The following is a 25,578-nucleotide window of genomic DNA, read 5'->3' as shown; positions in this document are numbered from 1 at the left end:
AATTCCCATGCAAAAACTGCACGCCCTGCTTCAACCTGTGGCTTTAATTTAACAAAACCAATTAACCCGACATTCTCATTTAGCGGCAACCGAGAACTGAAATTGAAAACCATGGTTTCGCATTAGCACAAGCACTTTCATAACAAATGCGATATGAACAAATGGGAAAAAACATGTGCTCCACATATTGCTGGTGGTATGCAACCGCAGAATCCCATTTTAACCCTTCATTTCAATAAATTGGCCGGCGCAGTGTAGACGGGACTTAACTTTGATGCGGTGCCCGGAACTCTGTACACAGCGGGGGTAAATGTTTGCTAGAGAAATGCATGCGGTACAGGCAAGATATAAAAATGAGGAGGAATTTCTAATGTTTATAGCTGGCGGAAATTTTGTTATTATATTTTGTTCTAGGAGTTGTTTTGTGTAAACGTTCCTTCATGCTTTTTACACGTAAATCTAGAATGTAAATGTTTCTTACTTTTGTTTTAATTAAATCATTACAAAGATTCCATTTGCATTTACCGTTGCAACGAATCATCATTGTAATACCTAATTTTACCATAGCAATGTTCACGAATAATGTTTCTAAATAAGTAGATGGTAAAAGCTATCATACTAATCAATATTGTAAAATGTAGTAAATATAGTGAACTGCCATTTCAGAATACAAGATACAGCTCACTCGTAGAACTCGGTCGTTATGTGTAATGTTTTGTTAAACAGAGGCATGTAAGTTTTACGTGTGCTCAGCGTTAGCAGGCATCTGGGCCGTTCGGTACAGGCCAAATCACTGGGAAAACATAACGGTTCATTAGTCAGACACTGCCGTAGGCTCTGTGTAAACATTCTAACATTTTATCTTATACAGTATTTACACTTCGACGGCGTCGGTGCGCTCAGGATCGACGTAAAAACGAAATAGTACGATGTTGCTCACTTTAATTTTGTTCAATTTGCTTTTGGTGTTTGGCGTGGATGCGGGAAGGCAGCGCCGCTACCTCGTGTACCCGGACGGTGGACCGGCCCGAGCACAGGTATGCCCGCCCATCTTATTAGAACAAATCCATGTAAATTTACATAGCGTACCTGATTTAACTTAAGCAAATGATGTTTTCTTTGCACAACGGATACGGCTTAACGAAGCAGTGTCTTTTTTGTCCGTGAATTTAAATGCAATTAAGCTTCTGTCTGCCTTTTGAAGCGTGCCATGAGAGTTTTTGTTTTAAATTTATTTTCCGTCTCTCACGGACATGTTTTGTCTCTATTCTCCTAAAGTGTGCGTTGGAAATTTGCATGGGTTCAACGTCGGTTTTTTCACTGTCCAAATTTTGTGCTGAAAATTTTAATTAAGGTTACAAAAATATACTTATTTTGTTCCGGCGAAAATGTTCTTTTATTATTCGTGTACACTTAAATTGCTGTTCACATTTTGTAAAATCTAACTCTTTCAGGGATTGAAATGGGATTTCTTTTTATCATGTTTGTTCAATCGGGAGAGATTTTCACATTTTTCAATTTATCGTATTCTCTTGATTGGTTTAAATGCTATTTTTTGTTCGTGATGCTTATTTTAATACGTTTTGTTCTTAAATATGTAATGAAAATACTATGCCATTGTTGCAGTATTCAGTTTTGGCATTGCCGAAATATTTTATGGTGACCTACTTAATATTCAGGTATAAATTTGGACTTCCTCAATTTTTTCAGTTCATCATTGGTCTCGGTGTGCCAGTTGATTTGAAGGAGCAATCGGTTACCGTGGGCACAGTAATAAAGTTCCAATATGATTTGCCTACAAATAGTACGGAATATACAAGCAGGATCTACGGCTTCTCCCAAACAGTCTCCAGGGACATGGCCGAGGACGCTCCGGCGAAAGACATTTCTAACGAAATAGACTCAGACAGTTCTAGACAAATAAGTGAAACAGTAGATATTGAAAATGATGAGCAAGAAAGAGATAATGATACTTTAGTAGATCTGACATTTGATGACAGAAGAAAGAGGTCTTTAATTTACTCGAAAGCCAGTATGTATTCTGCAGATGATGTAGCTACAACTGAGCTGTCATTAGAGGAAGCTATTAAAAGGCAAGAAATGATTGACCAGAATGCTTTAGAGGAAGAGGAGGAACCACAAAGAATGAACAGATGGGACTTTTATAAAGTTATTGAACATATGGTTGAAAGGTATTGTTTCTATCGTTTTATTATCTATACTTGTTTAATTACTTTTATTGTTCTTTCATGTTCTCCGAATAAGAAGTATGCAAATTCAAAAGCCTTTAATTCTGCTTTATTTCAAAAATAAAAATAAAAAGGACAGGGAAAAACCTTTGACCTAAATAAAAATATATCATACTCGGCGACCAGCAGCGATAATATAATAACGAAAATAAATGCAATTAAAAATAAATAACCCTATTAATGCTTAAATTAAAACATCGCTGGCTCGAGTGGGACCCGTTTATGAAGAGTTAACAAGAATCGCTCTGGAGGTATAATATTTTATTAAGGTTGCCCATTGAAACTTCAGGTACGGTTATTCAGGACGGCCGTGCTTGCTACGAACAATCTGCGAAGCTGCCGAGGTACCATTCACCCATGAAAACGGCTTGCTCGGCGAAATTGGACATATACTATTCACGTAAGTCACTAACGTTATGAAAGGATTTTGGTACCGCTTCATTTATGAATGATATATCATTTATTTGGGTGGAGTTGACGGGTTAAGATTGGGGATTTTTGGCTGAGGGAAATCAATTGTGATTGTTCTGGTAGTATGTAACTCGTTTATATTTTGCTATATTCACCAAGAGTAGAATGTATTAATTACAGTTTAAGAATAGAATGCATTTAAATTCACCTTGTCACAAAAAATACAACTGTCTGTCTGTGTCTTTCTTTCGTTGATATATTGCTTGTCGTTTTGGCCAATTGCTGTTATTATATTCATTTTTGTTGTTTTATATCATGACATTTTACTGTTAATGAGTTGAAAATGATCATCTCATTACCCGATCAGATACGATCAAATGACCTCATAATTAGTTTGAGCGCGGCTGGTTCAGTTCAAAATTGTTTGGGATGCTGTCTTTAATATGGCATTACAATTATTATGTTCTATCAGGTTTTCGTTAGGGTTTTTCTATTCTGTTAAGATTATTTTTGTAGTTTATCTTAATGTCGATGTCTCCTACCCAGTCATGTAACCATCTAAGTAATCATCATGAAATAAACTGAGTGTTCCACAAACCTCAATTGAGGTCTAATATTTTGAGTATGATGAGGAATAAATTTTACTTCCTTTTCAAAATTTTCATCATGTCGTCTTATGGTCTGAGATGATCAGAGAGATAAGTTACCATTTTATGAATGTCATTAAAATCACAAAAACTGATAAAACAAATGTTTGGTTTAGTTTTCATCAATGCAAAAATATTTACTGAGCACTGCGATGATCAAAATTTCAATTTACCTCGTGGCAATTCCCTTAAAGAACAACTGTTATAGTTAAGGAAGCGTCTACCATTGACATTGCTTTCAGAGACACCCTTAATCTCTAACTAATTTTCGTCTCTTACATCACCAGCCCATCAACCACGAAGGATACCCTGTCCCACCACACGGATAACGAGTACCACGCGGCGGAGAGACTTGGGAGGGAGATCGGAGTTGACTGTGAAGAGCTGTTCCCGGAGTGCGAGGGCTCCATCCTCAGCACCTTCACGCAAATCGGACAGGAGACGCTGCATAAGTTCGGGTTTTTGTAGAGGGAAATTGTTTTAGTTGAAAATGTTAGAAGAGTTTGATTAGATGCTTTTTGATCCTTTGATGTTAGCATACTAAATTCTCTTGGGTTATTTTTCGGTATTGCGAAAGTAAGAATATCGTTTGAGCATATTATGAGAAAAAAACGTGATATTTATTTGTGGTTCTAATATCGTGAATTTATTATGATTTAGTTTTTATTTTCCCACGTTAACAATTCTTATTCTTTTTCAGGCAATTGTAGACTGTAGTCTATCTATAAGTTGAAAAATTTATAACGTAATTATATTAAAAAAAAAAACTAGATTAATTTGTGTAAACAGTTTAAAAGTTAATAGTTTGGGGTACTTCTAATTGTCGACCTGGTTTGCTTGACAGTTCGAATATCTTTGCAATGTTTTCAAATGCTTAACTGTAATTATTTATTTTAGAATAAAATATTGAAGAGATAGCGTTTTATTTTTCAAGTATTTTGATGTCTTTTTCATGTTCCTAAATACTCGTACGTAGGTATATGTAAATACTACTTAGGTATATAAAAATATGTTTGATATGATTCCTATGTCGACCTTTTTTTCTTTAACGTATTATTTACTATTAACTTTTATCTGTATTCTATTACTATTTTTTTTATCTGCCCACTGTTAGGCAAAGATCTGCCCCAAATCCTTCCAAAATAATTTAGACCGCCCTGTATACATACGTATTAATATATTATTTTTAATATGTAGTCCAGCCATCGACTCGTTATAACAGAAATGGTCACCCATCCATAGACCGACAGTATCGAGCGTACCTTAACCTGTGATCGATCACATTGTGTAGCTTAGCCACGAGCTTCTCAGATTTACACAGCTAATTATAAAAGTGTAAGAACCTATTTTTAGCTCGCAACACAGTATGTGTGGGTTCCACCGATTCAAGGCAATAAGTTCAACCATAAAAATAGTGCATTTCGAGTTCAACCATCCCACGTAATCCAGAAAGGTCAACATAGAGTGGAAAAAGGAATTTCACGTACAATGTAGTTGCATAGAAATGTTGCTGTCAATTGTACCTACATTTATGAAAAATAAAAAGGAAATGGTTGCCCTGAAAATAATTTAGGGTGATAAATTGACACTCGTTGAGAGTTTAAGAATAAGTTTTTTTATTAAAAGTATTTTTTAAATTTTACACATAAAAAATATATTAATAAATTAAATTATAATATGTTTACTTACAAAAAAAACTTTAATTACACAAAACAAGTAATATCAGTGTCTATCCAGAAAAATGTTATTTCTGTAATAGGATATTGTAATAGGAAACAAATCAAGAATACCAAATACAGGATTTCTTTTAATTCGATATAATTAAAATTTAGGTGATACATCGATTTAAAATCTCATGTGACGTCACGTACCAGTACGCTTTTTACTAGCAAGTGATGTTTTCAGCCTCCACTACCATCATTCAGGGCTTAATACCTTCCTTACTTTTTAATGATTAAAACAAATTAAAATACGTATCCCATATTTGTGGAATATCTGTCTGAGGACTACATATTTATATTATTAGATTTTGTCAAATACCGTATTGTTAACAATTATCCAAATTGCAAAAAATAATGCAAAAATTAAGTTCGATACTCGCGTAGTACAAGCATTTGTGTGATTCACAAACGCTTGTTCTGAATCTGGGTGTCCTTGTGACTTGAATCTTTGAAAAACGCCCGTGACGTAATTACTAAATACATAAAGCTGTGCTTACAGAAAAGTCATTTGTTTCTTGGCATTGCATTCATATACCAAAACCAGTGCGTCGTTACGAAGGATCTTGTAAAGCAAGGCAGCAAAAATTTATAGCGATACACACACGATACACGGGTATAGCTAGTGTAGTGCTAGCGATACAATAATTATTGAAAAGTAAACGAATTAAAATTGATATCAATTTAATTTCGAAGGTAGCAATAATTTTATTCATGTTGGTTTCACTTCTCTTTACGAAATAATAGGAGGCTGTACCACCATCTTTGAAAGAAGAGCTAGTATAGTCAAAACGAGAGATCGCTCTACACCGCGCAGTCCACATCTCCAACAGTTATTACACGTGGTTGTGATGACGTCTCGTGAATGAATCTATGAAGGATACTGAACAGCCCTCGTATAATCTGATGCAGTCTTGTTGTTTCTCTCCATCGGTGTATGCCTTGATGTATTGGTAAGCTGTGTCATTTTCCGTCAAGTTTTCGATGTCATCGTTTTTAGGGCTGAAAGATAGATTAATTGTAGATAATACTGAGTCAAACTGATCAAACGACTTAGGTAGAAAAAGAATTAAAATATTTTCGTGTTATTTTTAAACAGATTATTATCATTTTAACAGGGTTTCGTCCCGTCAAATAATATTTAATTCTCTCCCACGACTGAATATGATTGATCACTTTCCACATTTTTGTGGCGTCCACAGCGCAAACACACGTAACCACAGAGTCACCGCTGATTTGTGGCTGCCATATACATTTAGTTGTGATTCCAAATAGGTCCCTATTATAAGCTGCTGCGAACCTGTTCCACGGTACTTCAACCAGCTGGGATGATATTAGGTTTGTCCGACCCAAGCTTTAAAAATGGTATTTGAAGAAATATGCACTATATATTTGATTCAGATTTGTGACGCATGGTTTGGCCGTATGATATAAGCTTTACCATATTCTGGATTTGAACGAGAATGGGGATTAATAGAACGATTTTTTTATGAGGAAAGGCTTTTATTGGTCGAAATTATCACTTTAATATTTTTCCAGTTCCAGTCCCTCCATATTTGTTACAGACTAAGTACCTATATAACACAATTCTTCTTACAAAATACTTTCTACCAAACGAAATAGTTCGTCCAAGTTCATTAAATGCGTTAACAAAACAGGAATCACGAACTCTTGAGAGCCCAGAGTTGATTCAAAGGGTCGAAGTGGTGGATCGTATGTGTACTTATCTAATTGTCAAGTTCAAACTACTAATGGCCTGAACTAGTTGGAACTTGTCAAGATCACACTACTGGGGTCAGTACAGGAAATTGTTTGAATTACATGTTGAGAGCGCTGAGTTTGGTGTTGGTTCATGTTAGGACTTGCTTTGTATGATTTTGTTAATTGTGATGTTGGACAAAGATCCAGATGGGCATTGAATTACAAACTACTTAAAATATAACCCATTTATTGCAACCGAAGATAATCTCGATGGCGCGCAATTGGAGAGGCCTATGCCCAGCAGCGGACAAATATAGGCTGATGATAATGATCATGATTGCAGAAGAGTGCAGTATGCCAAAATAGGACTGATTGTTAGAACCAAATTAAGGGCTATTGGTTGGGCTCACCGATCTTTAGCTTAAGTCATCAATTTATTTTTATTAAGTCTCAGTGTATACTTACTTTAGAACGAATGTGGCCAGTTCGTGGAGAACATCCTCTTGATCATCGGAGTGCAAAGGTTCGGCCCCCAGTTGACACAGCGTTTGAAGCACGCACGCTCGGCCGTTGTGACCAAACCTGAAAGAATTTAGAAAAAATGTTGTCTAATAATATGGAATATGGCAATTAAAGTTGTGACTTTGGAAGAGTCGTCGTAATTTTTAATACGTACTAATAAATACAATAAAATGGTGTCATATCTTTTCGCTTTCATACAAAAAAAAATCATATAATTGTGGTTTAACAAACCAGAAAAATAAATTTAAAGGCCTATTATTAACGGCACAGTTGAATATAAACCGATGGTTATTAAAATAACTGCGCACCAGTAAACAGTAATAAATAACAAATTTTGACATTCGCAAAATTGCTATTGACGAAACCAATTTATGTGAAAATTGCTTCCGAAAGTAACGAAGTGTCGGAGTGAAATAAATCATGATTTTGATATCTTGCGCGTTGCCGATCGTTTCGTTGAATAAACAAACAGACAAACAAAATGTGACGGCTGCATTTCTTCATTTGCTGCGACCGTAATTCGGTTTGTTTTTGAATTTATGGCATTCAGTATTGAGGGACTTGTGTTGATTAGAGATAAACAGATCCTATGCAAGCTTTACGACGCGTTATGTTATGGATGCTACGTAGTTATACGTCATATACGATAAGGCGTTTTAATTGTTAAGGATTTCATGTCAATTGAAAAGCCTTGATATGAGAGCGTTGCATATCAAGATCCCTAATTCTGTAAACTTTGTACTTTGAGAACTTACTCAATATGTTATGCATTCCGCAATGAGTAAAGGTCTTTAAACTAAAATGGGAACAATTTATTGTCGTCCCTGTCGTGCCTAGCAAAGGATCAGAGATGAGCACAGTAGGAAAATTATAACTATCTAATGCTCCTTAGATTTTTACACACAAAATGATAAAAATTGCGATGATTTAAATAAAGTATTCACTGTCCGTGCATACAAATGACCACCCCTTGTCGGTCGCTAGGAAACTAACATTTTGTAATACATGACTTAAGTTAAAGGTCACAAAACAGTTGAAACAAGAGTAAATAATGTAAAAAAAAACGTTTTGGAAACGTGTCGTCAATATTCATTAGTGACAACAGCAGCCTTCTGTCGACTGCCAACGAAAACTCGCGTAACAAATCAAATTGATTAGCAAGGCGAGAAAGGCTGCGTACATGTATGTACGAGTATTGATCGCTATGAGACGTGAAACAGATCCGGACTTTTGAGCCACGTCGATTTAAATGGAGGAAGAAATAAAATTTATTCCAAGACACAACTGCCTGGTTGGAGTGGAAGAAGAATTTTAAACTTTGAAACTGTGTAAAATGAAAAAAAAAAACTAAAAGGTAGTAGCGATATTTAGTAAATTAAGACACCAAAAAAGGCTAAAAGTCATCAAACAGCTAAGTCAGCAACAGACGAAAGGTAGTCCAGGAGAAAATTATGTGACTTTATAATTGAATTAACAATCGATCGGGAAAAAACAAAGGAATATCTTTAAGTTATTTCCATTTATATTAAATAATTATATGTTTAGGCTTGTGACTCGTTTTGAACAATATTTTAAACATTTAAATTAAAAAATGAACAGTTAAGTGACCTGTATTTTCTGCTCACCCTGTATAGTGAATGTTTTTGACAAGAGATAATGACGTCAGTATAAGCAACGTGAACCCCGGAAATAGTGATAATATCACTAAATGATTTATCTAGCACGAACTGTGTAAAAATGGATTAAAAGAACAATTTGAATGATTATAATGTTTTACAGTACCTACGAGTAGTTGTTTGACTGTTTTTCAAAGTATCCTTCAGAGGATCTACCGTCATAGTAACAAATCTTAAATTAAGTAATCTTTTATCTTTTGTCAACCCCTCAAGACTAAGGAGTAACCAAATGGTTTTTGGTTTCATAAAAGTAAACTTTAAATCGAAGCTTGATCTGATGCTTCGTACCAGCTACCCGTTAAGCTATTATCCAATTTAATGGAATAATTTCGAAACCTATTAATACGTTGTCCGACTAAAGCTGTGCCAGTATTATGAGCTCTTGAAACAAAACTATTATCATTGTAGAAGTGAGATAGAGCACAATACTGTATATACTAACATCTCGCTTACACGACAGCAGATCCTCTTTTCGAGTTTCATAGTAAGAGTTCTGCTCGTTTAAACCCAGGGTTTGAGCTTAAGGATGAAGATAAAGTTCTAACGCATAACAATCTGCAATCGTGACCTAATGACGTCACAATTCGTTAGCACAGTTCCGAGTACAGTAACACGAGCAAGTGATAACTTCTCTAACAAATTGGACCGAGCTTAACTAGCCCGATTAGCGGGCGACAAATTCAATTAGGATTCACACTCACTTAGATATTTGTAAGCAGGCTTTAGACGCGTGTATGAGAGTTGAACCAATAAACGAAAAATGTTTGTGAAATGAATTGATGTCGATCAGATTTTTTATGAGGAATTTTGATGCGAGGATCAGCGATGGTGTAAGCTAAACATTTTATAAAACGGTCAAATGTGAGTTGCACTCCCGTACAAATAAGCTAAAGCAAGAGCATATCGGTTTGATGTCAAATAAATGTAGGGGTTGATAAAATTAATTTGTCGAACAACAAATATATGTAACAACCCTTGCTAATCCTGCTTAATCCTTCCTTAATCTTCAATCCGTAATTTTAGTTTAACTGTCTAGCCATCACGTTTCATGATATCAGTCTCGTGACAGAAGAACAGACAGCGGTGCCTCAAAATAGTGTTCCGTTTTTACCCAATTGATCTTCTAATCACAATTAAGAACAACCTAGCAGATGTCCTGCATAAATTTTCTTCTAAAACAATATCATTATTAGCCATCAAAATTTGATATTCTAACAAATCTCAAACGCCCTACATAATCCAAAACAGCACCACAAACTAAGTAATACGACTGCCTATCGTATCTAACAACATGTCAAGACAGAACAACCCAGAACAGGTGAATAATGAACAAGTTAAGATGCTGCAATTAGCTGAGGAGACATTTTACTCAGGTGCACTGGAAACATGATGGTAGTTAGGTGTCTTTTTAATGGGTCGTGCAACTTGCATTATATGGACCATAAAGGTTATGCCTCTGAGTTAGTATTGTTTTAACTTGGTATATGGTGTTGCGGTCAGCGTGTAAAGTAGCGGTTATGTTGGGTTTGAGTTTGGAGACATAAAGAGTGGAAGCGAGATGAAGTATTCAAAAGGATGTTGCGGAGTCTTGTTATCTCTATGGCAAAAGTCATCCAATCATGTTTTGAGAAATTCGATCAGCGTTTAAGCTTTAGAAATCAGGCAAGTTCGAGTCGGTCTCGTGACCTTTGTACCCTAAAAATGTGCAATGAAAAAAATTTATGACAGTACTAAACAGTACTTAATATGGATTGTATTTCTATATTTTTTTGTTAAATTGCATTTAAACAAAAAGTACAAAGATACACCATCTGTGATTATTTCAACTGTCAAACTATCATGGTTTATACAGCCTGTAGATTGACTCAAACAACGGAGCCTTAGTGAGCGTTCCTTTTTCACCTTTTGGGCACGGAAAACCAAAAGAAAAGCAACGTTAAAAACTATAGGTTATTTCACTTACCCATCTAAAATCTCTTCGACGTGAATATAAAAGTGATAAAGCTTCGCGTCATCGTGGTAGTCACCGTTCTTATCGCTCGTATCTGATAAGCTTCTCTTTTTCCTCGCAGTACCAACATAGCCGGTGTTGGCATGTAATATGTCCACAGGTATCTGGCTTATATTCCAAGGTAGTTGGAAGTTGGCCTGAAATGCCCAGTTCACATTGATGTTCTTGGCACCGCTTGGCACGCCGACACCAGCGTTGAACTGTAATATTTGAAAAAGAGGCTTAGAGTGTTAGGTGTTAAGCTTTATTTTAACTTTTGTTACGAAATAGGGAATTCATAAACTCGTTTTTGTACTTTAGCTTTATTAACGAAAGTATAGGAAATCTCAGTGAGTGAAATTTGACGTCATGAAACGTCAAGGAAGTCGTTATGATGCAGCAAAAAGAGAAACAATCACGAATGCTTTTTTCAAAAAAATATTGCTTCTATTATACATATTTATCTTCAACCAAATATTTTTAGACAACGTGTCACGTTTTTGACTTGCCCTTAGACAGGCTCATGATCAGTTAAACTATTACAGATTTTTAGTGATGTTTGAATTTCAAACTAAATACAAAACGATATACCAAAACATAGTTATCAATTAAACAAGAGAGGAACATAACATAATCCGAAGCAACAGCCTGCGCTATCTCCAGCCTTGATCGCCGGCAATTTTCCAATGAATGGTAATTGGGTATCGGCATCTATAGATTGTGTTAGCTGAAGATACACGGGCTTACTTTATAATATTGTACACGTGTCTTCGTTGCCATGGTTACGCATTAGAATGTAAATTGATTTTCTCTTTTGTTTTATGCCTGGAATCTTCGGTAGTTCATAATTTATTTTTGCTAGGAACGAAACTTATTCATGACGCAGTAAGATGGTATATAGATTTAAAATTCTTGGAAAAGACTTAATTAGGAAAGGCCATCATACTTTTCTGATTAAATTGCGGTATTGATACCAAAATAGGTCAATATAAGTAATTAAGTGTTTAAAGAAAAATATTTTCATAGAATTTTCCCATATTTTACATATTAGGTATTACACAACAAACTTACCTGAAGCAGCGTGCTGTTTGGAAACAGCAGTACTTGTCTCTTGCTCCTACTCAGCACATCACTGGGTATGTCTATCTCTTTCATACTTATTGTTAAGTGAAACAGATTTATCGCAAAAGAGAGTGTCAACAGATTTTCGTATGAGAACATGGTGTTAAAGCAACGGGTTGGCTCTGAGTGATTTGGAATGGTAAAGTTTAAGTGTTAGACTAGTTTTAGGAGATGGTTACCGTTGTTAATGGTAGATCATAAGTACTTAATGTAATTCGTATTTTGTTATGGAGAAAACTAATTTCTTTGAAGAGTAGAATTAGGTAGGGGGTGTTTAGAATCGATATATTAGACTAATCGAGGCTAATGCAAATTGTAATGATTGGTTATAATTAAAGAGTAATTTAAAAATTACATCGATTCCGAATTACAAGAAATACCTCAATATGTCGCAAGTCATTGTTAAGCAAAACAAAACCGAGTTCAATGAACTTTGATAAGAAAGAGAAAAAAACCCTTATAAAAAACGAAACAAACTCTGAATGTATTAACAATTATTATACATTTGTAAATAAAGATCTATTTACTCAAAAACTTCCTCTTAATAAGCTTAGACGGCGAGTGTAAGAAACAGTTGGACACTTAATACGTCAATTTGTAGGTCCGGTCGCGTGACTGTTGCTGTTGTGTAAACGTATTAGTGCGAAGTCGGGATGTCATGTGACACAGAGATTTAAAAGCGGTAAGGTAGCGGGTACCATGGTGGAAGAATTTGAGGCAGAATGTTCTACACTTGTTGGGATCTTTTTGTATGTAATCTTTCATCGTAGTTTGGTTTTTCCCATGAATATTCTCATGTTAATTCAAAATCTTTTGTCTAAATGGTATTTCTAAGTCTTTTGCAGTCTATCTGGTTGTCACCTTTTTTTAACAATGACCGCAAAATTTTCAATTACCTCATTTCCTCGTAAACGTTTCTTATTTTAATTTTGTAACTCTATTCGCTTAAGAAATGTCCAAAGAACTCACGACGAGACAGAGCGTCTAAAGTTCTTACTCGTTGTGAACACAGCCTTACAATTTTGGTTTAGACGGGCCAGGTGCATTGACGTTTAAACGCGTGGCTGTGAGACACGTAGAAAAATGTGATTTCCCCTGTTCTGATTATATTGTTTCATTTGCAAATATAAGCCGATTTGGAAAAATGAGGTAAGCCAGCATCGTATCCTATTGTTAACTTTCTGTGCTTTTAAATTGTTTTTCTACACGTCGAAACTTGATGTTAGAAGCCAACAGTTATAAATTTGCGGAAAGTTTTTGTTTCACACTTATAATCGTAGTTATGAGTGTATTGAAACTTCAACTGAACGTTTTTAATATTTAGGATATTCTCAGACTTACGGTAGAACCTTGTATTTCAATTGTCCATACGAACGGTACGTGTCACTGAGATTTGTTCCTGCGGTAGCCTATTCATTCATTTAAAAGATGAAAACTCACTCAGAACTTGAACCAGTTACTATGAAGAATTAGTACTACATAATCTTTACGGTTGCACCCAAAAAGTAGAGCACATTTTCATTCCTAACGAAGATATAGATTGTCATACAATAGATTGTTTATGAACCTAATACCAAAACTGTTTCGTCCAATTCCAGTCGACTGAAATGCACTTTGATTTTCGGAGTTTTAATGATCATCATTAACGTGAATGCCGATGATGAAGAAGAACACAAAGCGATGGTTAAAAGACAAATCAACAGCATACCCCTTGTCTATCCTTATGGCGCCACTTACAAGGTAAGATTCACAAGTTATTTTGCTTCTAGAAATGATTGCCCAGTCGATTGCTTTTCTACTCTTCCTTTGTATTTTTATATTCGTTTTGAACAGAAGTCGGATCATAATTTCCTGGTTAAAACCAATTGAAATTAGTCAAAGATACATCCCCCTAACCGCTGATAATACCAAGATGAAAGTTTAAGACCAGTCACTGAACGCAATAATATATTTTTAAATTGCGTCTTGTGTAAACTAATAAATATGTGTTATAATCCATACAACATCAACATCACAATGTCCTGATAATCTTGATGAACAAGAAAACCAAGAAGATTTTAACTGACATCTACAAAAGTATTACTTAATACGACCGTATATAAGCTTCCTATGGGTACACTTGCATGTTCACATTTTTCATGTCTTATCTATCTGTTTCCAGCTCCTCATAGGCTTCTCGACACCAATAAAGGCCGAAGACTACATCAGTCTGGCCTTCGCAGCGAACTTCCAGTACCAGTACGCCCAGTTCCAGAACATCTCGCAGCTGTCACAATACTACTTCATCAAGACGGTGTCGAGAGAGCAGAGGGATGCTGAACTAGAGGCGAGGAAGGATGAGAGGCTTACCTTCTATACCGCGGTAGCTGATATGTTGAACTCGTAGGTATTTGAAGGAGTTTAAATCGAAATGAATTTGGATTAACGGCTGTGTTTTTGAATGTCGATAAAACCAGACAGTTTTGATATACGCTGGCCCTTAACCGTAAGTCTGAGCAGAAGAAAGATAGAATCTGTGAATGATGATTAAGTTAATGAAGTCATTTTCGTGGTGATATAATGGCTAATCTACATGCCATTTTTTTGTTTGAAAGTAATTTAAAATGTAACTTCCTGACACTATCATACTATTATTATACACGCTAAAGATTATAAAGTAAGGATTGTATAAGGATGTTTGTTACTCTTTCACGTAACCACTGAACGGATTAAACGAATAAAGGTACGCAGATAGTTTATAATCGAGATTAAAACAAGATAGTTTTTATCATTTTTGGATCATTTTAGATTTAAAGCTGGCAAGCCCGCGGGCCACAGCTAGTATGTTATAAATTCTAATTGCCTTTGCTATCGTTTCAGAAAAGGCTTCAATGGTGAGGAGTGTGTCAACAGAGCGATTTGTGAAGCAGCGCAGTATCCAGTTGAAGAAGAAGGTCTAGTTGGAGAAATACTACACATACTGCTGACGTAAGTACTATGTTAATATAATATGCTTTAGCTGTCAATTGTTTCATGACGAATGCACTATGGATGTCAAATAAACACAAAAAAAAATATATTTTTCTGTATCTTAAATCGAAGTCTAAACATAAACTTTGACTGTAGAAATATTTTGACTGATGGAATAAAAAAAACCTTTTGCTGTCTTGTTATTTATTTATTGAATACAGAGATACCTTTATGTTAAATCATTTAATAATAATTTCAAAAAATCTATCTAGATAGTTTGCCTGTTGGATCTCTTTAATACGTTTTCGGTTTATGATAATAGTACAATAGTTAGGTAATTATATAGCAATTAGCAGCGGCAGCTTATATAATGGGATTAAATGCTTCTATTGTACTTGAGGAGCTCGTGGCTAAGCTATAACCGCATAAGTGATTCGATCACAGGTTAAGCTATGCTTGACGCGGTTGGACCGTGGATGGGTGACCATCTTTGTCATAACGAGTTCCTCCGTGTTTCGGAAGGCACGTTAAATTGTGGGTCCCGGCTGTTATTCCTACATCTTTGACAGTCGTTACAGATAGAAGCTGAAAAAAGTCCGACAGCCAGTCTAACCAAGGGGTATCGTGTTGCCCAGGTAACTGGGTTGAGGAGGTCAGATAGGCAGTCGCTCCTTGTAAAACACTGGTACTTAGCTGAAACCGGTTGGACTGGTAGCCGACCCCAACATAGTTGGGAAAAGGCTAGGCCGATGAAATGCTTCTATTGTATTTTATTAAATATGTTTTTTATAGTACACCAATAAACAAATTCAGAACTCCTTCCTCAAATCTTGCCTTCCACCTTACGAGGAACAATATTCCCATGTTGCCTTTATATCAATTTCAGACCAGATTACGGGAAAACCCCCTTCGACGATAGAGACCGGGAGTTGGAAGATCTGATGGCATCATACTATGACGCTGCGACAGCTGGACGGCAGATGTTTGACTGTGCCTCTATATACCCCAGCTGCCCAGAAGGACAGGGACTTATGGAAATGTTCAGTATTCTGAGAGATGAATGAGTTGGCAAAATAACGGTTTAAACGGTTTTCTCTAATGATATTTTTTCAATGAGTTTATTATGATATCTTGTGTTTTGTTTTTATGTAACGCACGTCAATATTAAAGAATTTGAATTGTAAAATCCTTTATTCAGAATTAATCGTCAAAAAAGGCTTTTTCTGGATGTTGTGTCACTATTATAAAACCACATTGATGTTGATTAGGAGTTGTTGTATTTTTATTTTTTGGTAAAATTTACATTCTACACCGTTTTGAAAAGCAGTTTTTATTGCGTATATCATTTTACTGAAAGTATCTGATGCTTTTTGAAACAATTATATTTGATGACAGCTTATATTAATGATCCAATCATTTTCGACAAATGTAAAATTATTCGACTAAAAATTCAATGAAAATGTCCCTGATTAATTTATATTGCTACCGAAAATTAATTTATTACTTGTGATCGTCAATACGATTTGACTTCAGAGTGAGTAGAAAATCACTCAGTTCACTGAATTAATCTTGTGACTGGCAGACCTGTTGCTTGAATTATTTTGTGCTCGCAACGAAGGGAAGGAAAATACTCATGCGAATGTTAAAAATAACTTTCTTTTATCAAAGTATCAGGAAACAGTGAAGGGTCGGATCGCTGTCTTAGATCGTGTTTTTTTCAGTCAAAACATGATGAGACCCCTTTACCGGTGTGCTTAAACAATATTTATTTTTGTCTTATTATTTATTTTGAAGGGAAAGAAAGAGTTTGGTGTTTCACAGAATTTCAAAAATACTTGCGAATATATCTTTTATGCTTGTTTTACAATGAAGTTTATTTTTGTATTCTTCAATGAATTAATTTAGTATTATTACTGGACTCCAACAGTATACACAAATCAGTATACAGACAAAAATAAATGTGTAAATTTGAATTTCCTCAGTTATAGGAGATCGGAGCATTCATATATAGACATCTCGATGAACAAACTTAAAGCAAGTGCGCATAGCACTAGAAATCTAAAATATTTTATATTAACTTGAGCATTAAATTAAGAGGTCCCCAGGTCTTAGTCAATAACAATATGTTTTTTTTTGGAATTGACCAAATATGTTACTCCTACTCAACTTTTTATATTCTAGTGTTTTATCGTAAATTCATTCTAGCTCAAACGTATTATTTCTTTAACCCAAACTTCTAATTACAAAACCACACAATCTAGAAAATAAAAGCTCAATTTAAGCTAAAAACCCGTATAAAATCCAACAAATAACCGTCTTAAAACTAGCAATATATCCGCTGAATCCCAAGTAAAAGTCTAAAAATGTACCTCAAAAGAAACGGAGTAATCTTGTGAAGTCGGGAACTCCGGTTATAAAGTGTCCCTAGCAAAGCCCGCTGTTTGCCCCGACCACGTTCTTCGCGACAAATTAAGTAAATCTCATATACGGACTGGTCACGTGCTGGCTATCTTTCCCCCACAATATTTACATTGACTTAGTATTCTGTCAACTTTCGGATCTCCATTGCGTTTAAGCTTTCTGTTTGCTTGAATATTTCTTTCTTTAAAGATTTTGTTTTTGTAGATCTTTTGTTATGATTTTAATATTTACTCTTGGTGTCAACAGCCTCATATCTATTTGCATAAATGTAATAATTTATTTCTATATTACGATATGGTGATGGTAAATTATCATGGTGAAATAAGGAAGCCGCGGCTATTTTACATACATTAGCATCATGATCTTGGTCATGGCGTGGTGAAACTATATTTTAAGATTCTATGACGTCACTTTTACTCAATATAAGAAATTTCGATAAATAAATAGCTTTTCTCACATTAGCTAAATTGCCTGCACTGGTACGTATTAACATAACTCCATCTGAAATCCTTCTATCAATAAAAATAATTCTTATATTTGGGTTCCAAAAACACTATTTCTGTTTAAGTGAAACAAAATGTTCAGTCAATTTCGATGAGAAGTAAATTCCAATAATGATTACTTTCAAAGTAACAAATTGATGTAAAAGTATTCTACTCGAGTAAAATAGTTGTCGCCCATAGGCCCTGATCGGCAATCAGTTGGATGGCGGCCCATTTAGACGCTTCGACAATTTATTGAGTGGTTTAACGGCAACTAACTGGATTTATTTTGTGCTTACCATGCACTGAGCTTTCATTAGTCGGGAGCTCGTTAAAGACAGAGATGCTGGTACCAAAATGTATGTGTGTAATGTATGGTGCGAGAGGGACAGAGGAACTTATTTGAATAATGTAATGATTTAGGGGCGTAAACAAAATTACTGATGTGTAGTTAATAGGCTTTCTGATGATGAATACTTGGGGAAGTTTTACTTTACGGGGGTACTTGGGAAACAGAAAATAATAAATGAATAGAGAGGACCAATTATAGATTTCGTTGGCATAAATTGCTGACATAGAAGAGAAATCTACTTAAGTTTCTTTAGATAATTTGTTTTGTTTTTGTAATGACTTAGTGGCACAGGCAATTGTGTTCACTTTCAAACAAACAACATTATTTCTAGAAATGAAGACTTGTAATTTTCTTTCTGTAAAGTAGATTATAACTATCCTATAGCTCGTATTAAATAAATAATTATAAGACATACACAATACAGACAATACAATCCTGATACAAGAAAAACAAACAAGGCAACGTATTAAAAAAAAAACTAATAGCAGCAATCCGTCACATAAAATCCTGCTAGAATATGAAACATGAAAATCCGAGTAAAGTGGAATTCCAGCGAATAATTTCATTAAAAACTCCTTGCTGTACCTACATTCTCAGGGCTAGACATCCGGAGCTAGTTAGTGGCATGAGTATTATGCTGTGACGTCATTAGGTCCATTCGAAGACTTCGCCCATTTCTACCGTTGTCGCTCTGGTAGGTATTCCGTATTGGATTTTCTGGTATATTTGAATAATGTCGGTGATTGGATGTTTGTAATAATTTTATATTTACTTGATTTACAAGATAATGATGATAATTTCTTAATATAATATTATTTTAAATAGCCAAAAAATCATGAAGATTGTATCGTAATAGAAAATATTAATTGGTAGTTCTAGTATGATATTTATTTGTAGAGACAATTTAAATATAGTTTTTTTTATTAATCTTTATAAGCAGGCTATAATTTACAGATTTCAGTCTTTATTTTATCCAAGAATTTTAAGCGAATATAAGGATATGTACACTTTTCGTTAGTACTGGTTGATATTAATGTGTGCGTCACAATTTTACGAGCGTCAAGGGATAAATAAAACAACAAAATTACTTTTTAGTTCACAAAATCAGACTATTATGCTGTGATGGGTCATAGATTTTACATAAGAACATAATGAGCTGCTGTATTAAAATTAAACCATATTACATGGGGAATAAGATTGAAAGTTACATTGCAGATTGCATTCGTGGAAGAGAGAAACCACTCTATGCTGTAGCTGTGATGCTTCCACACCCTCCATAATTATTGCACGGTTTATTCATATTTTTTTTATAACATTAAGGCATATTTTATTCTATTAATATTCTTTTAGAACTTGTTTTTCAATTTTATTAATAAGTTAACCTTAAAATCAAAATTATAATTTATATTCCTGTTGACTGGAAGTGTGCCCAATTGCCACGATGTATGGTGAACCTTATCTGATAACCAATACGAAATCAAGCGCTTTCGATCAGAGGGAATTAGAACAATTCATGTTTATCATTTAAACATCAGTGAAAAGTGAAACGTGTAGTGGAGAAATTGGACATAATGATATGGATTGTTCACAATCCTCCGATGTCTTGTTGTGCCATTTGTCAGTTGCCGATGATTGCTGTCTGAAAATTTACCAAAGAAAACTATGTGAATACCAAGAACGTTGGTACTGTTTTATATAGAACATAAATTAAACGAAATTATAATGTAATAAAGAGAAAATTTCTCGAATTTCCATTAATTAACTTTACGATAAGGTCGATCTATGTTCTTAATAACAATAACTTATGATTAAAATTCTTATTCTCAGAAATAATTCTCTGGAAACTTCCACATTTACCAGCCAGACTCGGTTGGCAGTAATTTTTGAACCGAGTATCCATTTTGGCGTAAAAATTGCTCGTAATTTAATTTCGTTTCAACGGTCGTCAGCTAAGAACATAATTTCATTAAAAAATGTCATTTCATATTACCTGAACACCATTTTTAAAAGTTTGTGGTATATTTTCCGAGGATCAGGGATCGTTTCCATTTCGCAAATGGCTCGACGGACGCAGTGGAAGCCATTGACGCCGTTCCTAGGGCAATCAATTAGTTTTTGTGAATGTTATTAATGAAGGTATTTGTACCTTTATTGGCTGTTTGAAGTTTTTTGTGTGTGCTGAAGGTTTTATGAGTATTTGGCGAATATGTAAAGCTGACAAAGTGACTTTTTGCCGACGCCGCATGTTAGCCGCATGAATACTACTGGACTACTCATATGGACCTCTGGACAAAAGTCACCATGCAATGGGCAACCTAGAAAGCGGTGGTGGGATGACCTTAACGACCATCCTGCTTCCTCCTTCTTCGTGTAAGGATTGGAAGAGGACTTGCCCAGCAGTGGGCTAAATAAATAAAATATACAATATATATTGCTATACAACAACGAAAGAAATAATTAAACAATTTGATTCTGGACTGGTCTACATCCGGTACAACCAAACTTCTACTGAGTACCTAACCTAACTTAAACAAAAGTAAAGTATAACACAAGAAAAAATGTGTTTCCCCTATAAAAGAAAGTTATCTATTGGTTAACGCTATTTGTATTAGTTAGCACTAGTCTTTGGGGTGCGGTAAACACGAAGGTAAATAGATATTTATTGGACGTCATACAACAATGAAGGCTTAGCTCTAAAGCATGTTTTGACACACATTTGTATGGTCCAAAAAACGTAATAAATATTATATAGATATAAATTAGATCTATTAACAGACGTAGTGACATTTCTACAAGGGATAAAGAAGTTTCAATCAGTTTGAGTGGCCTGTTGGTCTAGTGGTTAGTGGCCCCTGACTGCTATATCGAAGGTCGTGGGTTCGATTCCCATCCGGACAAATGTTTGTGTGATGAGCACGATTTTTTATTACGGATCGAATCAGTCACTTTTCTAGGCTTCTTGTGGTCAATCTTATGGTTAATTGTAGTTAATCGTATCTTACACTTACTTGTCTAAAACTGTTTCTATGTTATTATAAATCGTTCTGCGATGTATGAAATGGTTCTTGTATTGGTGGAAGTTGTCTGGCGGGTCGTCCCAATTAATTCGGAAACCGAGAGCTTGGGCGAAGATCTGATTCCAGGGCACCATGTTAGCTTTGAAGTTGAAACGGAGCTGAAAAACATAACTATCATTATATCGATTTTAATATAATTTAAGTGGGATGAGCATTTTCTTAACTATGATTGACTTTATAAGAAAATATGTTTTAGGTGTGGACGCAAAAGTGAATGCTTTGTAGAATGTTAGGATTAAAAGAAGACAAAATAATTCATCATGTTTACGATACCTATATACTCTATGAAAGGAATACATAATTAAATAAGACCCTGACGTGTACTCTTATTCGAATGCTTATAATAAATGACTTATTTGCAATAAAGGATTTAAAAAAGTACTTACAAAGAAATGCGAAACATTTCGAAAGCTCAGATACCTCTTATGCCGATGACTAGGCTCATTGGCATTCCCAAAATCATTGAGAATGAACGTCAAGAAACAAATATAGCACAAGAAACAAACTTGGAATTGTTTGTACATTTTTAAATTGTACGTTTCTTGAAACCTTCTTTCTTAATCGGAGGACATTCAATATTCTATTTGTAAGCTCTTCATCTAAATAGCTTAAATCAACACTTTAATTGTTCAATTACATTGAATCCCAAAAAGGTTGCACCACTGATATTCTCGTCTGACAACTGTCAATGTTCAGTTGTTATCAGTTGGAACCATGTCTCACAACAAGCAAGTATCAGGCATTTTCACTTTACACTAACATATCTTTCAGAGCAATATAAAAAAGTATTGAGTGATTTTTTTCACACAACTGTTTAAGATATCGATGTTCTTGACGTAAACAGTTTTTTTTAACAACACAGACAGTTAAGAGACGTGGATAAGTAATGAAAGCGACCAATATTTCTTCAGCAGCAGTCAGTAAGTAGGTTGTATTTGTCGAGTGGGTTATCAACAATTATTATGTTTGGACAATGTAAACTAGTTCAAGAATGTAGGTTGAAGAACTCTACTGTTTCAGTCGGAATTAAAGAAAGCGCGAATCGGTTAGAATGTAAAGCTTGAGTCACGTTAAAGTCTAGTCCAGTTTTTCGAGGATATAATACAATTCTTTAATTATGATAAAGTTCATCATCATACTCATGACACATATGAGAGGCCTATTCTGGACACAGGCAAGACACGGTAATGAGCTAAATCTTCAGCTCTCTTCATAAATCCCCTGGCTTCAGGTAAAGTTATTTAAATCTATTGATAGAATGATGATGTTTACTCCGGTACATTCGTCAAAAATAAGGTCTTGTATTTTTTCAAATAAAAACAAAACGTATACGATCAAGAAACAGAAAAGAAGATCAGATAGCGGAATCTAAAAAGTTTCAGTAATGAAAAAGGAATAAAGTTAATTACCAGCAGTATTAAAAAAAAACATTTATTGACCAAGGAATACAAATGAATAAGAACGTACAATCATTCAAATTCAAAAAAAGAAGAATGAAAAAGAACATTTCATTGTTGAAAACATTTGACCGTAACCAACCAGCCAGTGTTAGTCATAACCCTTCACTTTAGAGCCACTCCAGTAAATTACGAATATTTTGACATTAACTAATGTCGGTGTAAGGTGATACGGCCAGCAGTGACAAGGGACATGATGACAGTGACGTATAGCATTCTTCAGGCGACGAGTTATGCCAGCGTTCTGTGGTTGATGATATTTTTCTGGAATTTAATATGTAATTAATGTTATTTTCTTAAAAAATATACCTACTCTCCCTTAAAGGAAGTTAATTATTGTGGATTATCCGTTTTTAACTTATCATTATTGGAGCGGATCCACAAGAATTAACTTCCTGTATTCCGGGTATCACAAACATTCAATAAGCACACAGATTCACAAGCGTTCGTTGCTCGCACTAATACTTGTCAGGCGCGGGGATCGAACCCGTCGTGCACGGTTTTGGCTGACTTTATACCAATCGAATATCCGTGCCCACTAAACCTGCGATTATCGCCTTATCAGCCCTAAACTGATGTATTCAATGAAAGCGCCGGCAATTGTACAAGTATTGTTAGTCTTTGAAGTATGACTATAGGAAGAAATGTAGCATATGATGCTAATAGATTATTAAAGACTTTTGGTTTTGGAGTTTTAAATTCTAAACATCATTTCTTACGTTGAAAGATTATCACGTAACATGGAACTAATAAGAGTGCAAAAAAAAAATAAGACTAGGTGAACAACCCGGACCTTAAAAGACTTTTCTAAACCAAACCTTCAACGAAAACACTTCCCTATTAGCATATAAATTAATCCCATTAAAAATCAGCATGTCTGCGTGCATAAGGTTTCCTTACAAAACGCTCTTAGGCCAAGACTGTTAACATTATGGTGAGAAGAGTCACCACTACGCGCTTACTATATTGCCATGGAAGCGACCACAATAATCCTTATTCATAATTCTCACAGTACGGAGGTTCTACAATCACTTCCTAAAAAAATTACAATTGCGTAAGTAGAAGAGACATTGCTCTGTGATAGGTAGTGCGCTGTCTTGCTAAGACTAAACCACCAGAACCCTAATTCCAGTTTGAAACTTCAGTACGGGGGAACACTTACGGTCAATACAATGAATTTTCAAATATTATTCAATCAAGTGTTAGCAATGTGCTTGCAAATAGTGTCAATTACCATTCATTCATCAGCAATTGTAAATAGCGGAAAAGAGGCCCAGATTTCCAAACTAAATTTGAAGGTGCAGAATCATTACCTAAACAGCATTTTAAGGAGTTTGTGGTAGATGTTCGGGTTCTGTATCATTTGGATTTCGCAGATGGCGCGCCGTACGCAGTGGAAGCCGACCAGCCCGTTCCTGCAATACAAATAATTTATAATTATATTAAAATTTGGGAAAATAATCCTTTTACATTTAAAGTGAAGGTTTGATTGGTTGTTGCTCGGCCAAACTGTTTAAAAAGATCTATGCAATTTAAAAGAAAACCTTTTTAGCCACCCGTAAAAATATAAATCCTTAATTTTTTTATTTTAAGACATGTCAAACAACTGCAGCCTTTTAGCACTAACGATGTTTTTAGCCTGTAGAGGCAGATCTTCTTCTTTATCACGGCTGTGCTAACCGTAAAAATGAAAACGTTTATCTTAGTCCCAAAAACTAGTCAGATTAATTGCTGCTCGATTGGCATTTTTCTGAACATCAAGTATGAAACAGACGATTTTTTTTACTGTACGATCAATTCGACTAATAGCTACAGCCAATATATAAAATGTTACCAGAATATTTACCTGTCCAGCAATGTCTCGACATGGTCGTAAACATCCCTTCTGTAGATCCGTGGATATCGGTACGAGTCCGGGGGATCGTCCCAGTTCATGCGGAACCCTACTGCTTGAGCGAACAGCTGGTTCCAGGGGACTGAGTTCACTTTGAAATTTACTTTCATCTAAAAAAATTGTCATCTTTATAAAATGCGTGTTTAGAAAAATGTTTAAGACTTTATCCTGAAGTAAGACGATATATCTCTATAGTAAGACATGAATAAATAGGTACCTATTATTATACCTTAGAGTATATTTATAAGTGTGTCCAAAGGACAAAAGTCACAGCAAAAGTTGCTCTTGGTAGATTGCATATACTCCATCAGTAGGTATAGACCCCGGTCAAAGATCAAAACTAAATACTAATGGTAACTAACGTTTCGTTACGTTAACGTATTTAAGCTGGAGGTTTGTAAGGCTTGTAATATGTTCTATACAAAATAATACTCACAAAGAATCTCGTTGTATTCATAAATGCTAGATATCTTCTGTTTCTATGCAAGACAGTCCCATTAGCTTCGCTGGCATCGATAATGATGAGTGTAGCCGAACATAAGTAGCATAGTAACACTAATGGCAGGAACTTGTTCATGATTCTACAGGAAATAAAAGGAGGTTTTAATGTTAACTTTGGAATGTAACCTATACATAGAGTTTGTTCTCCTTCTAAAATATATGAGGATTATTATAATTGTATTATTTCTTCTAGGTGTTACCCTTACGTTTGGACTGCATTTGGATAATAATCATGTCTACCTTTAAATATTGATACGTCAGAATTATATTTACTAAAGTTGCGTCTGCGGAGAATGGCTTAATTATTTCGTTTTCCGATAGGTTTTCTTTTAATTTGTGGGTTGTCGTGCAATTAGGTCTCAATGTAATCTAGAGCACATATGATGGGTTTTTTATGAATAGGAGTCAA

At 35.0% G+C, this 25,578-nt stretch overlaps 5 protein-coding genes across 5 annotated transcripts; 2 read left to right on the top strand and 3 right to left on the bottom strand.

Annotated features, from left to right (window-relative positions):
- The first annotated feature begins 1,506 nt into the window (after window positions 1-1,506).
- LOC113503459 lies at window positions 1,507-4,224 on the top strand. Its single transcript, XM_026885439.1, has 3 exons — window positions 1,507-2,192; window positions 2,539-2,649; window positions 3,595-4,224. The coding sequence occupies exons 1-3, from the start codon at window positions 1,612-1,614 to the stop codon at window positions 3,773-3,775; spliced, it is 873 nt and encodes a 290-aa protein (XP_026741240.1). The 5' UTR covers window positions 1,507-1,611; the 3' UTR covers window positions 3,776-4,224.
- Window positions 4,225-5,861: 1,637 nt separating this feature from the next.
- LOC113503559 lies at window positions 5,862-12,069 on the bottom strand. The gene is made up of 4 exons (XM_026885589.1): window positions 11,986-12,069; window positions 10,888-11,135; window positions 7,192-7,308; window positions 5,862-6,027 (listed from the first exon to the last, which is right to left on the bottom strand). The coding sequence occupies exons 1-4, from the start codon at window positions 12,067-12,069 to the stop codon at window positions 5,862-5,864; spliced, it is 615 nt and encodes a 204-aa protein (XP_026741390.1).
- On the top strand, window positions 11,837-16,255 carry LOC113503580. Its single transcript, XM_026885619.1, has 4 exons — window positions 11,837-13,776; window positions 14,198-14,418; window positions 14,896-15,003; window positions 15,872-16,255. Exons 1-4 carry the CDS (start codon window positions 13,669-13,671, stop codon window positions 16,047-16,049), a joined length of 615 nt encoding a protein of 204 aa, XP_026741420.1. The 5' UTR covers window positions 11,837-13,668; the 3' UTR covers window positions 16,050-16,255.
- Window positions 16,256-19,764: 3,509 nt separating this feature from the next.
- LOC113503558 lies at window positions 19,765-21,445 on the bottom strand (the record flags this gene model as incomplete). Its single annotated transcript, XM_026885588.1, has 3 exons — window positions 19,765-19,879; window positions 20,231-20,335; window positions 21,249-21,445. Coding segments are annotated over 3 exons (417 nt in total), but the record flags the coding sequence as incomplete, so codon positions are not given.
- A 1,421-nt stretch (window positions 21,446-22,866) lies between these two features.
- On the bottom strand, window positions 22,867-25,394 carry LOC113503320. The gene is made up of 4 exons (XM_026885180.1): window positions 25,105-25,394; window positions 24,621-24,778; window positions 24,088-24,189; window positions 22,867-23,038 (listed from the first exon to the last, which is right to left on the bottom strand). The coding sequence occupies exons 1-4, from the start codon at window positions 25,243-25,245 to the stop codon at window positions 22,921-22,923; spliced, it is 519 nt and encodes a 172-aa protein (XP_026740981.1). The 5' UTR covers window positions 25,246-25,394; the 3' UTR covers window positions 22,867-22,920.
- Window positions 25,395-25,578: the final 184 nt, after the last annotated feature.

Source organism: Trichoplusia ni, chromosome 19 (genome assembly GCF_003590095.1).
Source record: "Trichoplusia ni isolate ovarian cell line Hi5 chromosome 19, tn1, whole genome shotgun sequence".
Lineage (NCBI taxonomy): Eukaryota > Metazoa > Arthropoda > Insecta > Lepidoptera > Noctuidae > Trichoplusia > Trichoplusia ni.
The sequence above is the reverse complement of the archived record's forward strand: the minus strand, read 5'-3'. Positions and strand labels throughout refer to the sequence as shown.

Excerpts from the sequence above, each read along its gene's own strand:
- LOC113503459 (XM_026885439.1), top strand. The coding sequence starts at position 1,612 with ATGCCATTGTTGCAGTATTCAGTTTTGGCATTGCCGAAATATTTTATG. Across the intron at positions 2,193-2,538 it reads ATTGAACATATGGTTGAAAG|GTACGGTTATTCAGGACGGC; the intron begins GTATTGTTTCTA and ends TTGAAACTTCAG. Across the intron at positions 2,650-3,594 it reads ATTGGACATATACTATTCAC|CCCATCAACCACGAAGGATA; the intron begins GTAAGTCACTAA and ends TTACATCACCAG.
- LOC113503559 (XM_026885589.1), bottom strand. The coding sequence starts at position 12,069 with ATGAAAGAGATAGACATACCCAGTGATGTGCTGAGTAGGAGCAAGAGA. Across the intron at positions 7,309-10,887 it reads GTCGAAGAGATTTTAGATGG|GTTTGGTCACAACGGCCGAG; the intron begins GTAAGTGAAATA and ends AAATTCTTTCAG. Across the intron at positions 6,028-7,191 it reads CTGGCCACATTCGTTCTAAA|CCCTAAAAACGATGACATCG; the intron begins GTAAGTATACAC and ends TCTATCTTTCAG.
- LOC113503580 (XM_026885619.1), top strand. The coding sequence starts at position 13,669 with ATGATCATCATTAACGTGAATGCCGATGATGAAGAAGAACACAAAGCG. Across the intron at positions 13,777-14,197 it reads CTTATGGCGCCACTTACAAG|CTCCTCATAGGCTTCTCGAC; the intron begins GTAAGATTCACA and ends ATCTGTTTCCAG. Across the intron at positions 15,004-15,871 it reads ATACTACACATACTGCTGAC|ACCAGATTACGGGAAAACCC; the intron begins GTAAGTACTATG and ends TATCAATTTCAG.
- LOC113503320 (XM_026885180.1), bottom strand. The coding sequence starts at position 25,245 with ATGAACAAGTTCCTGCCATTAGTGTTACTATGCTACTTATGTTCGGCT. Across the intron at positions 24,779-25,104 it reads TGAATACAACGAGATTCTTT|ATGAAAGTAAATTTCAAAGT; the intron begins GTGAGTATTATT and ends CAATTTTTTTAG. Across the intron at positions 23,039-24,087 it reads CTCCTTAAAATGCTGTTTAG|AAAAATATCATCAACCACAG; the intron begins GTAATGATTCTG and ends ATTAAATTCCAG.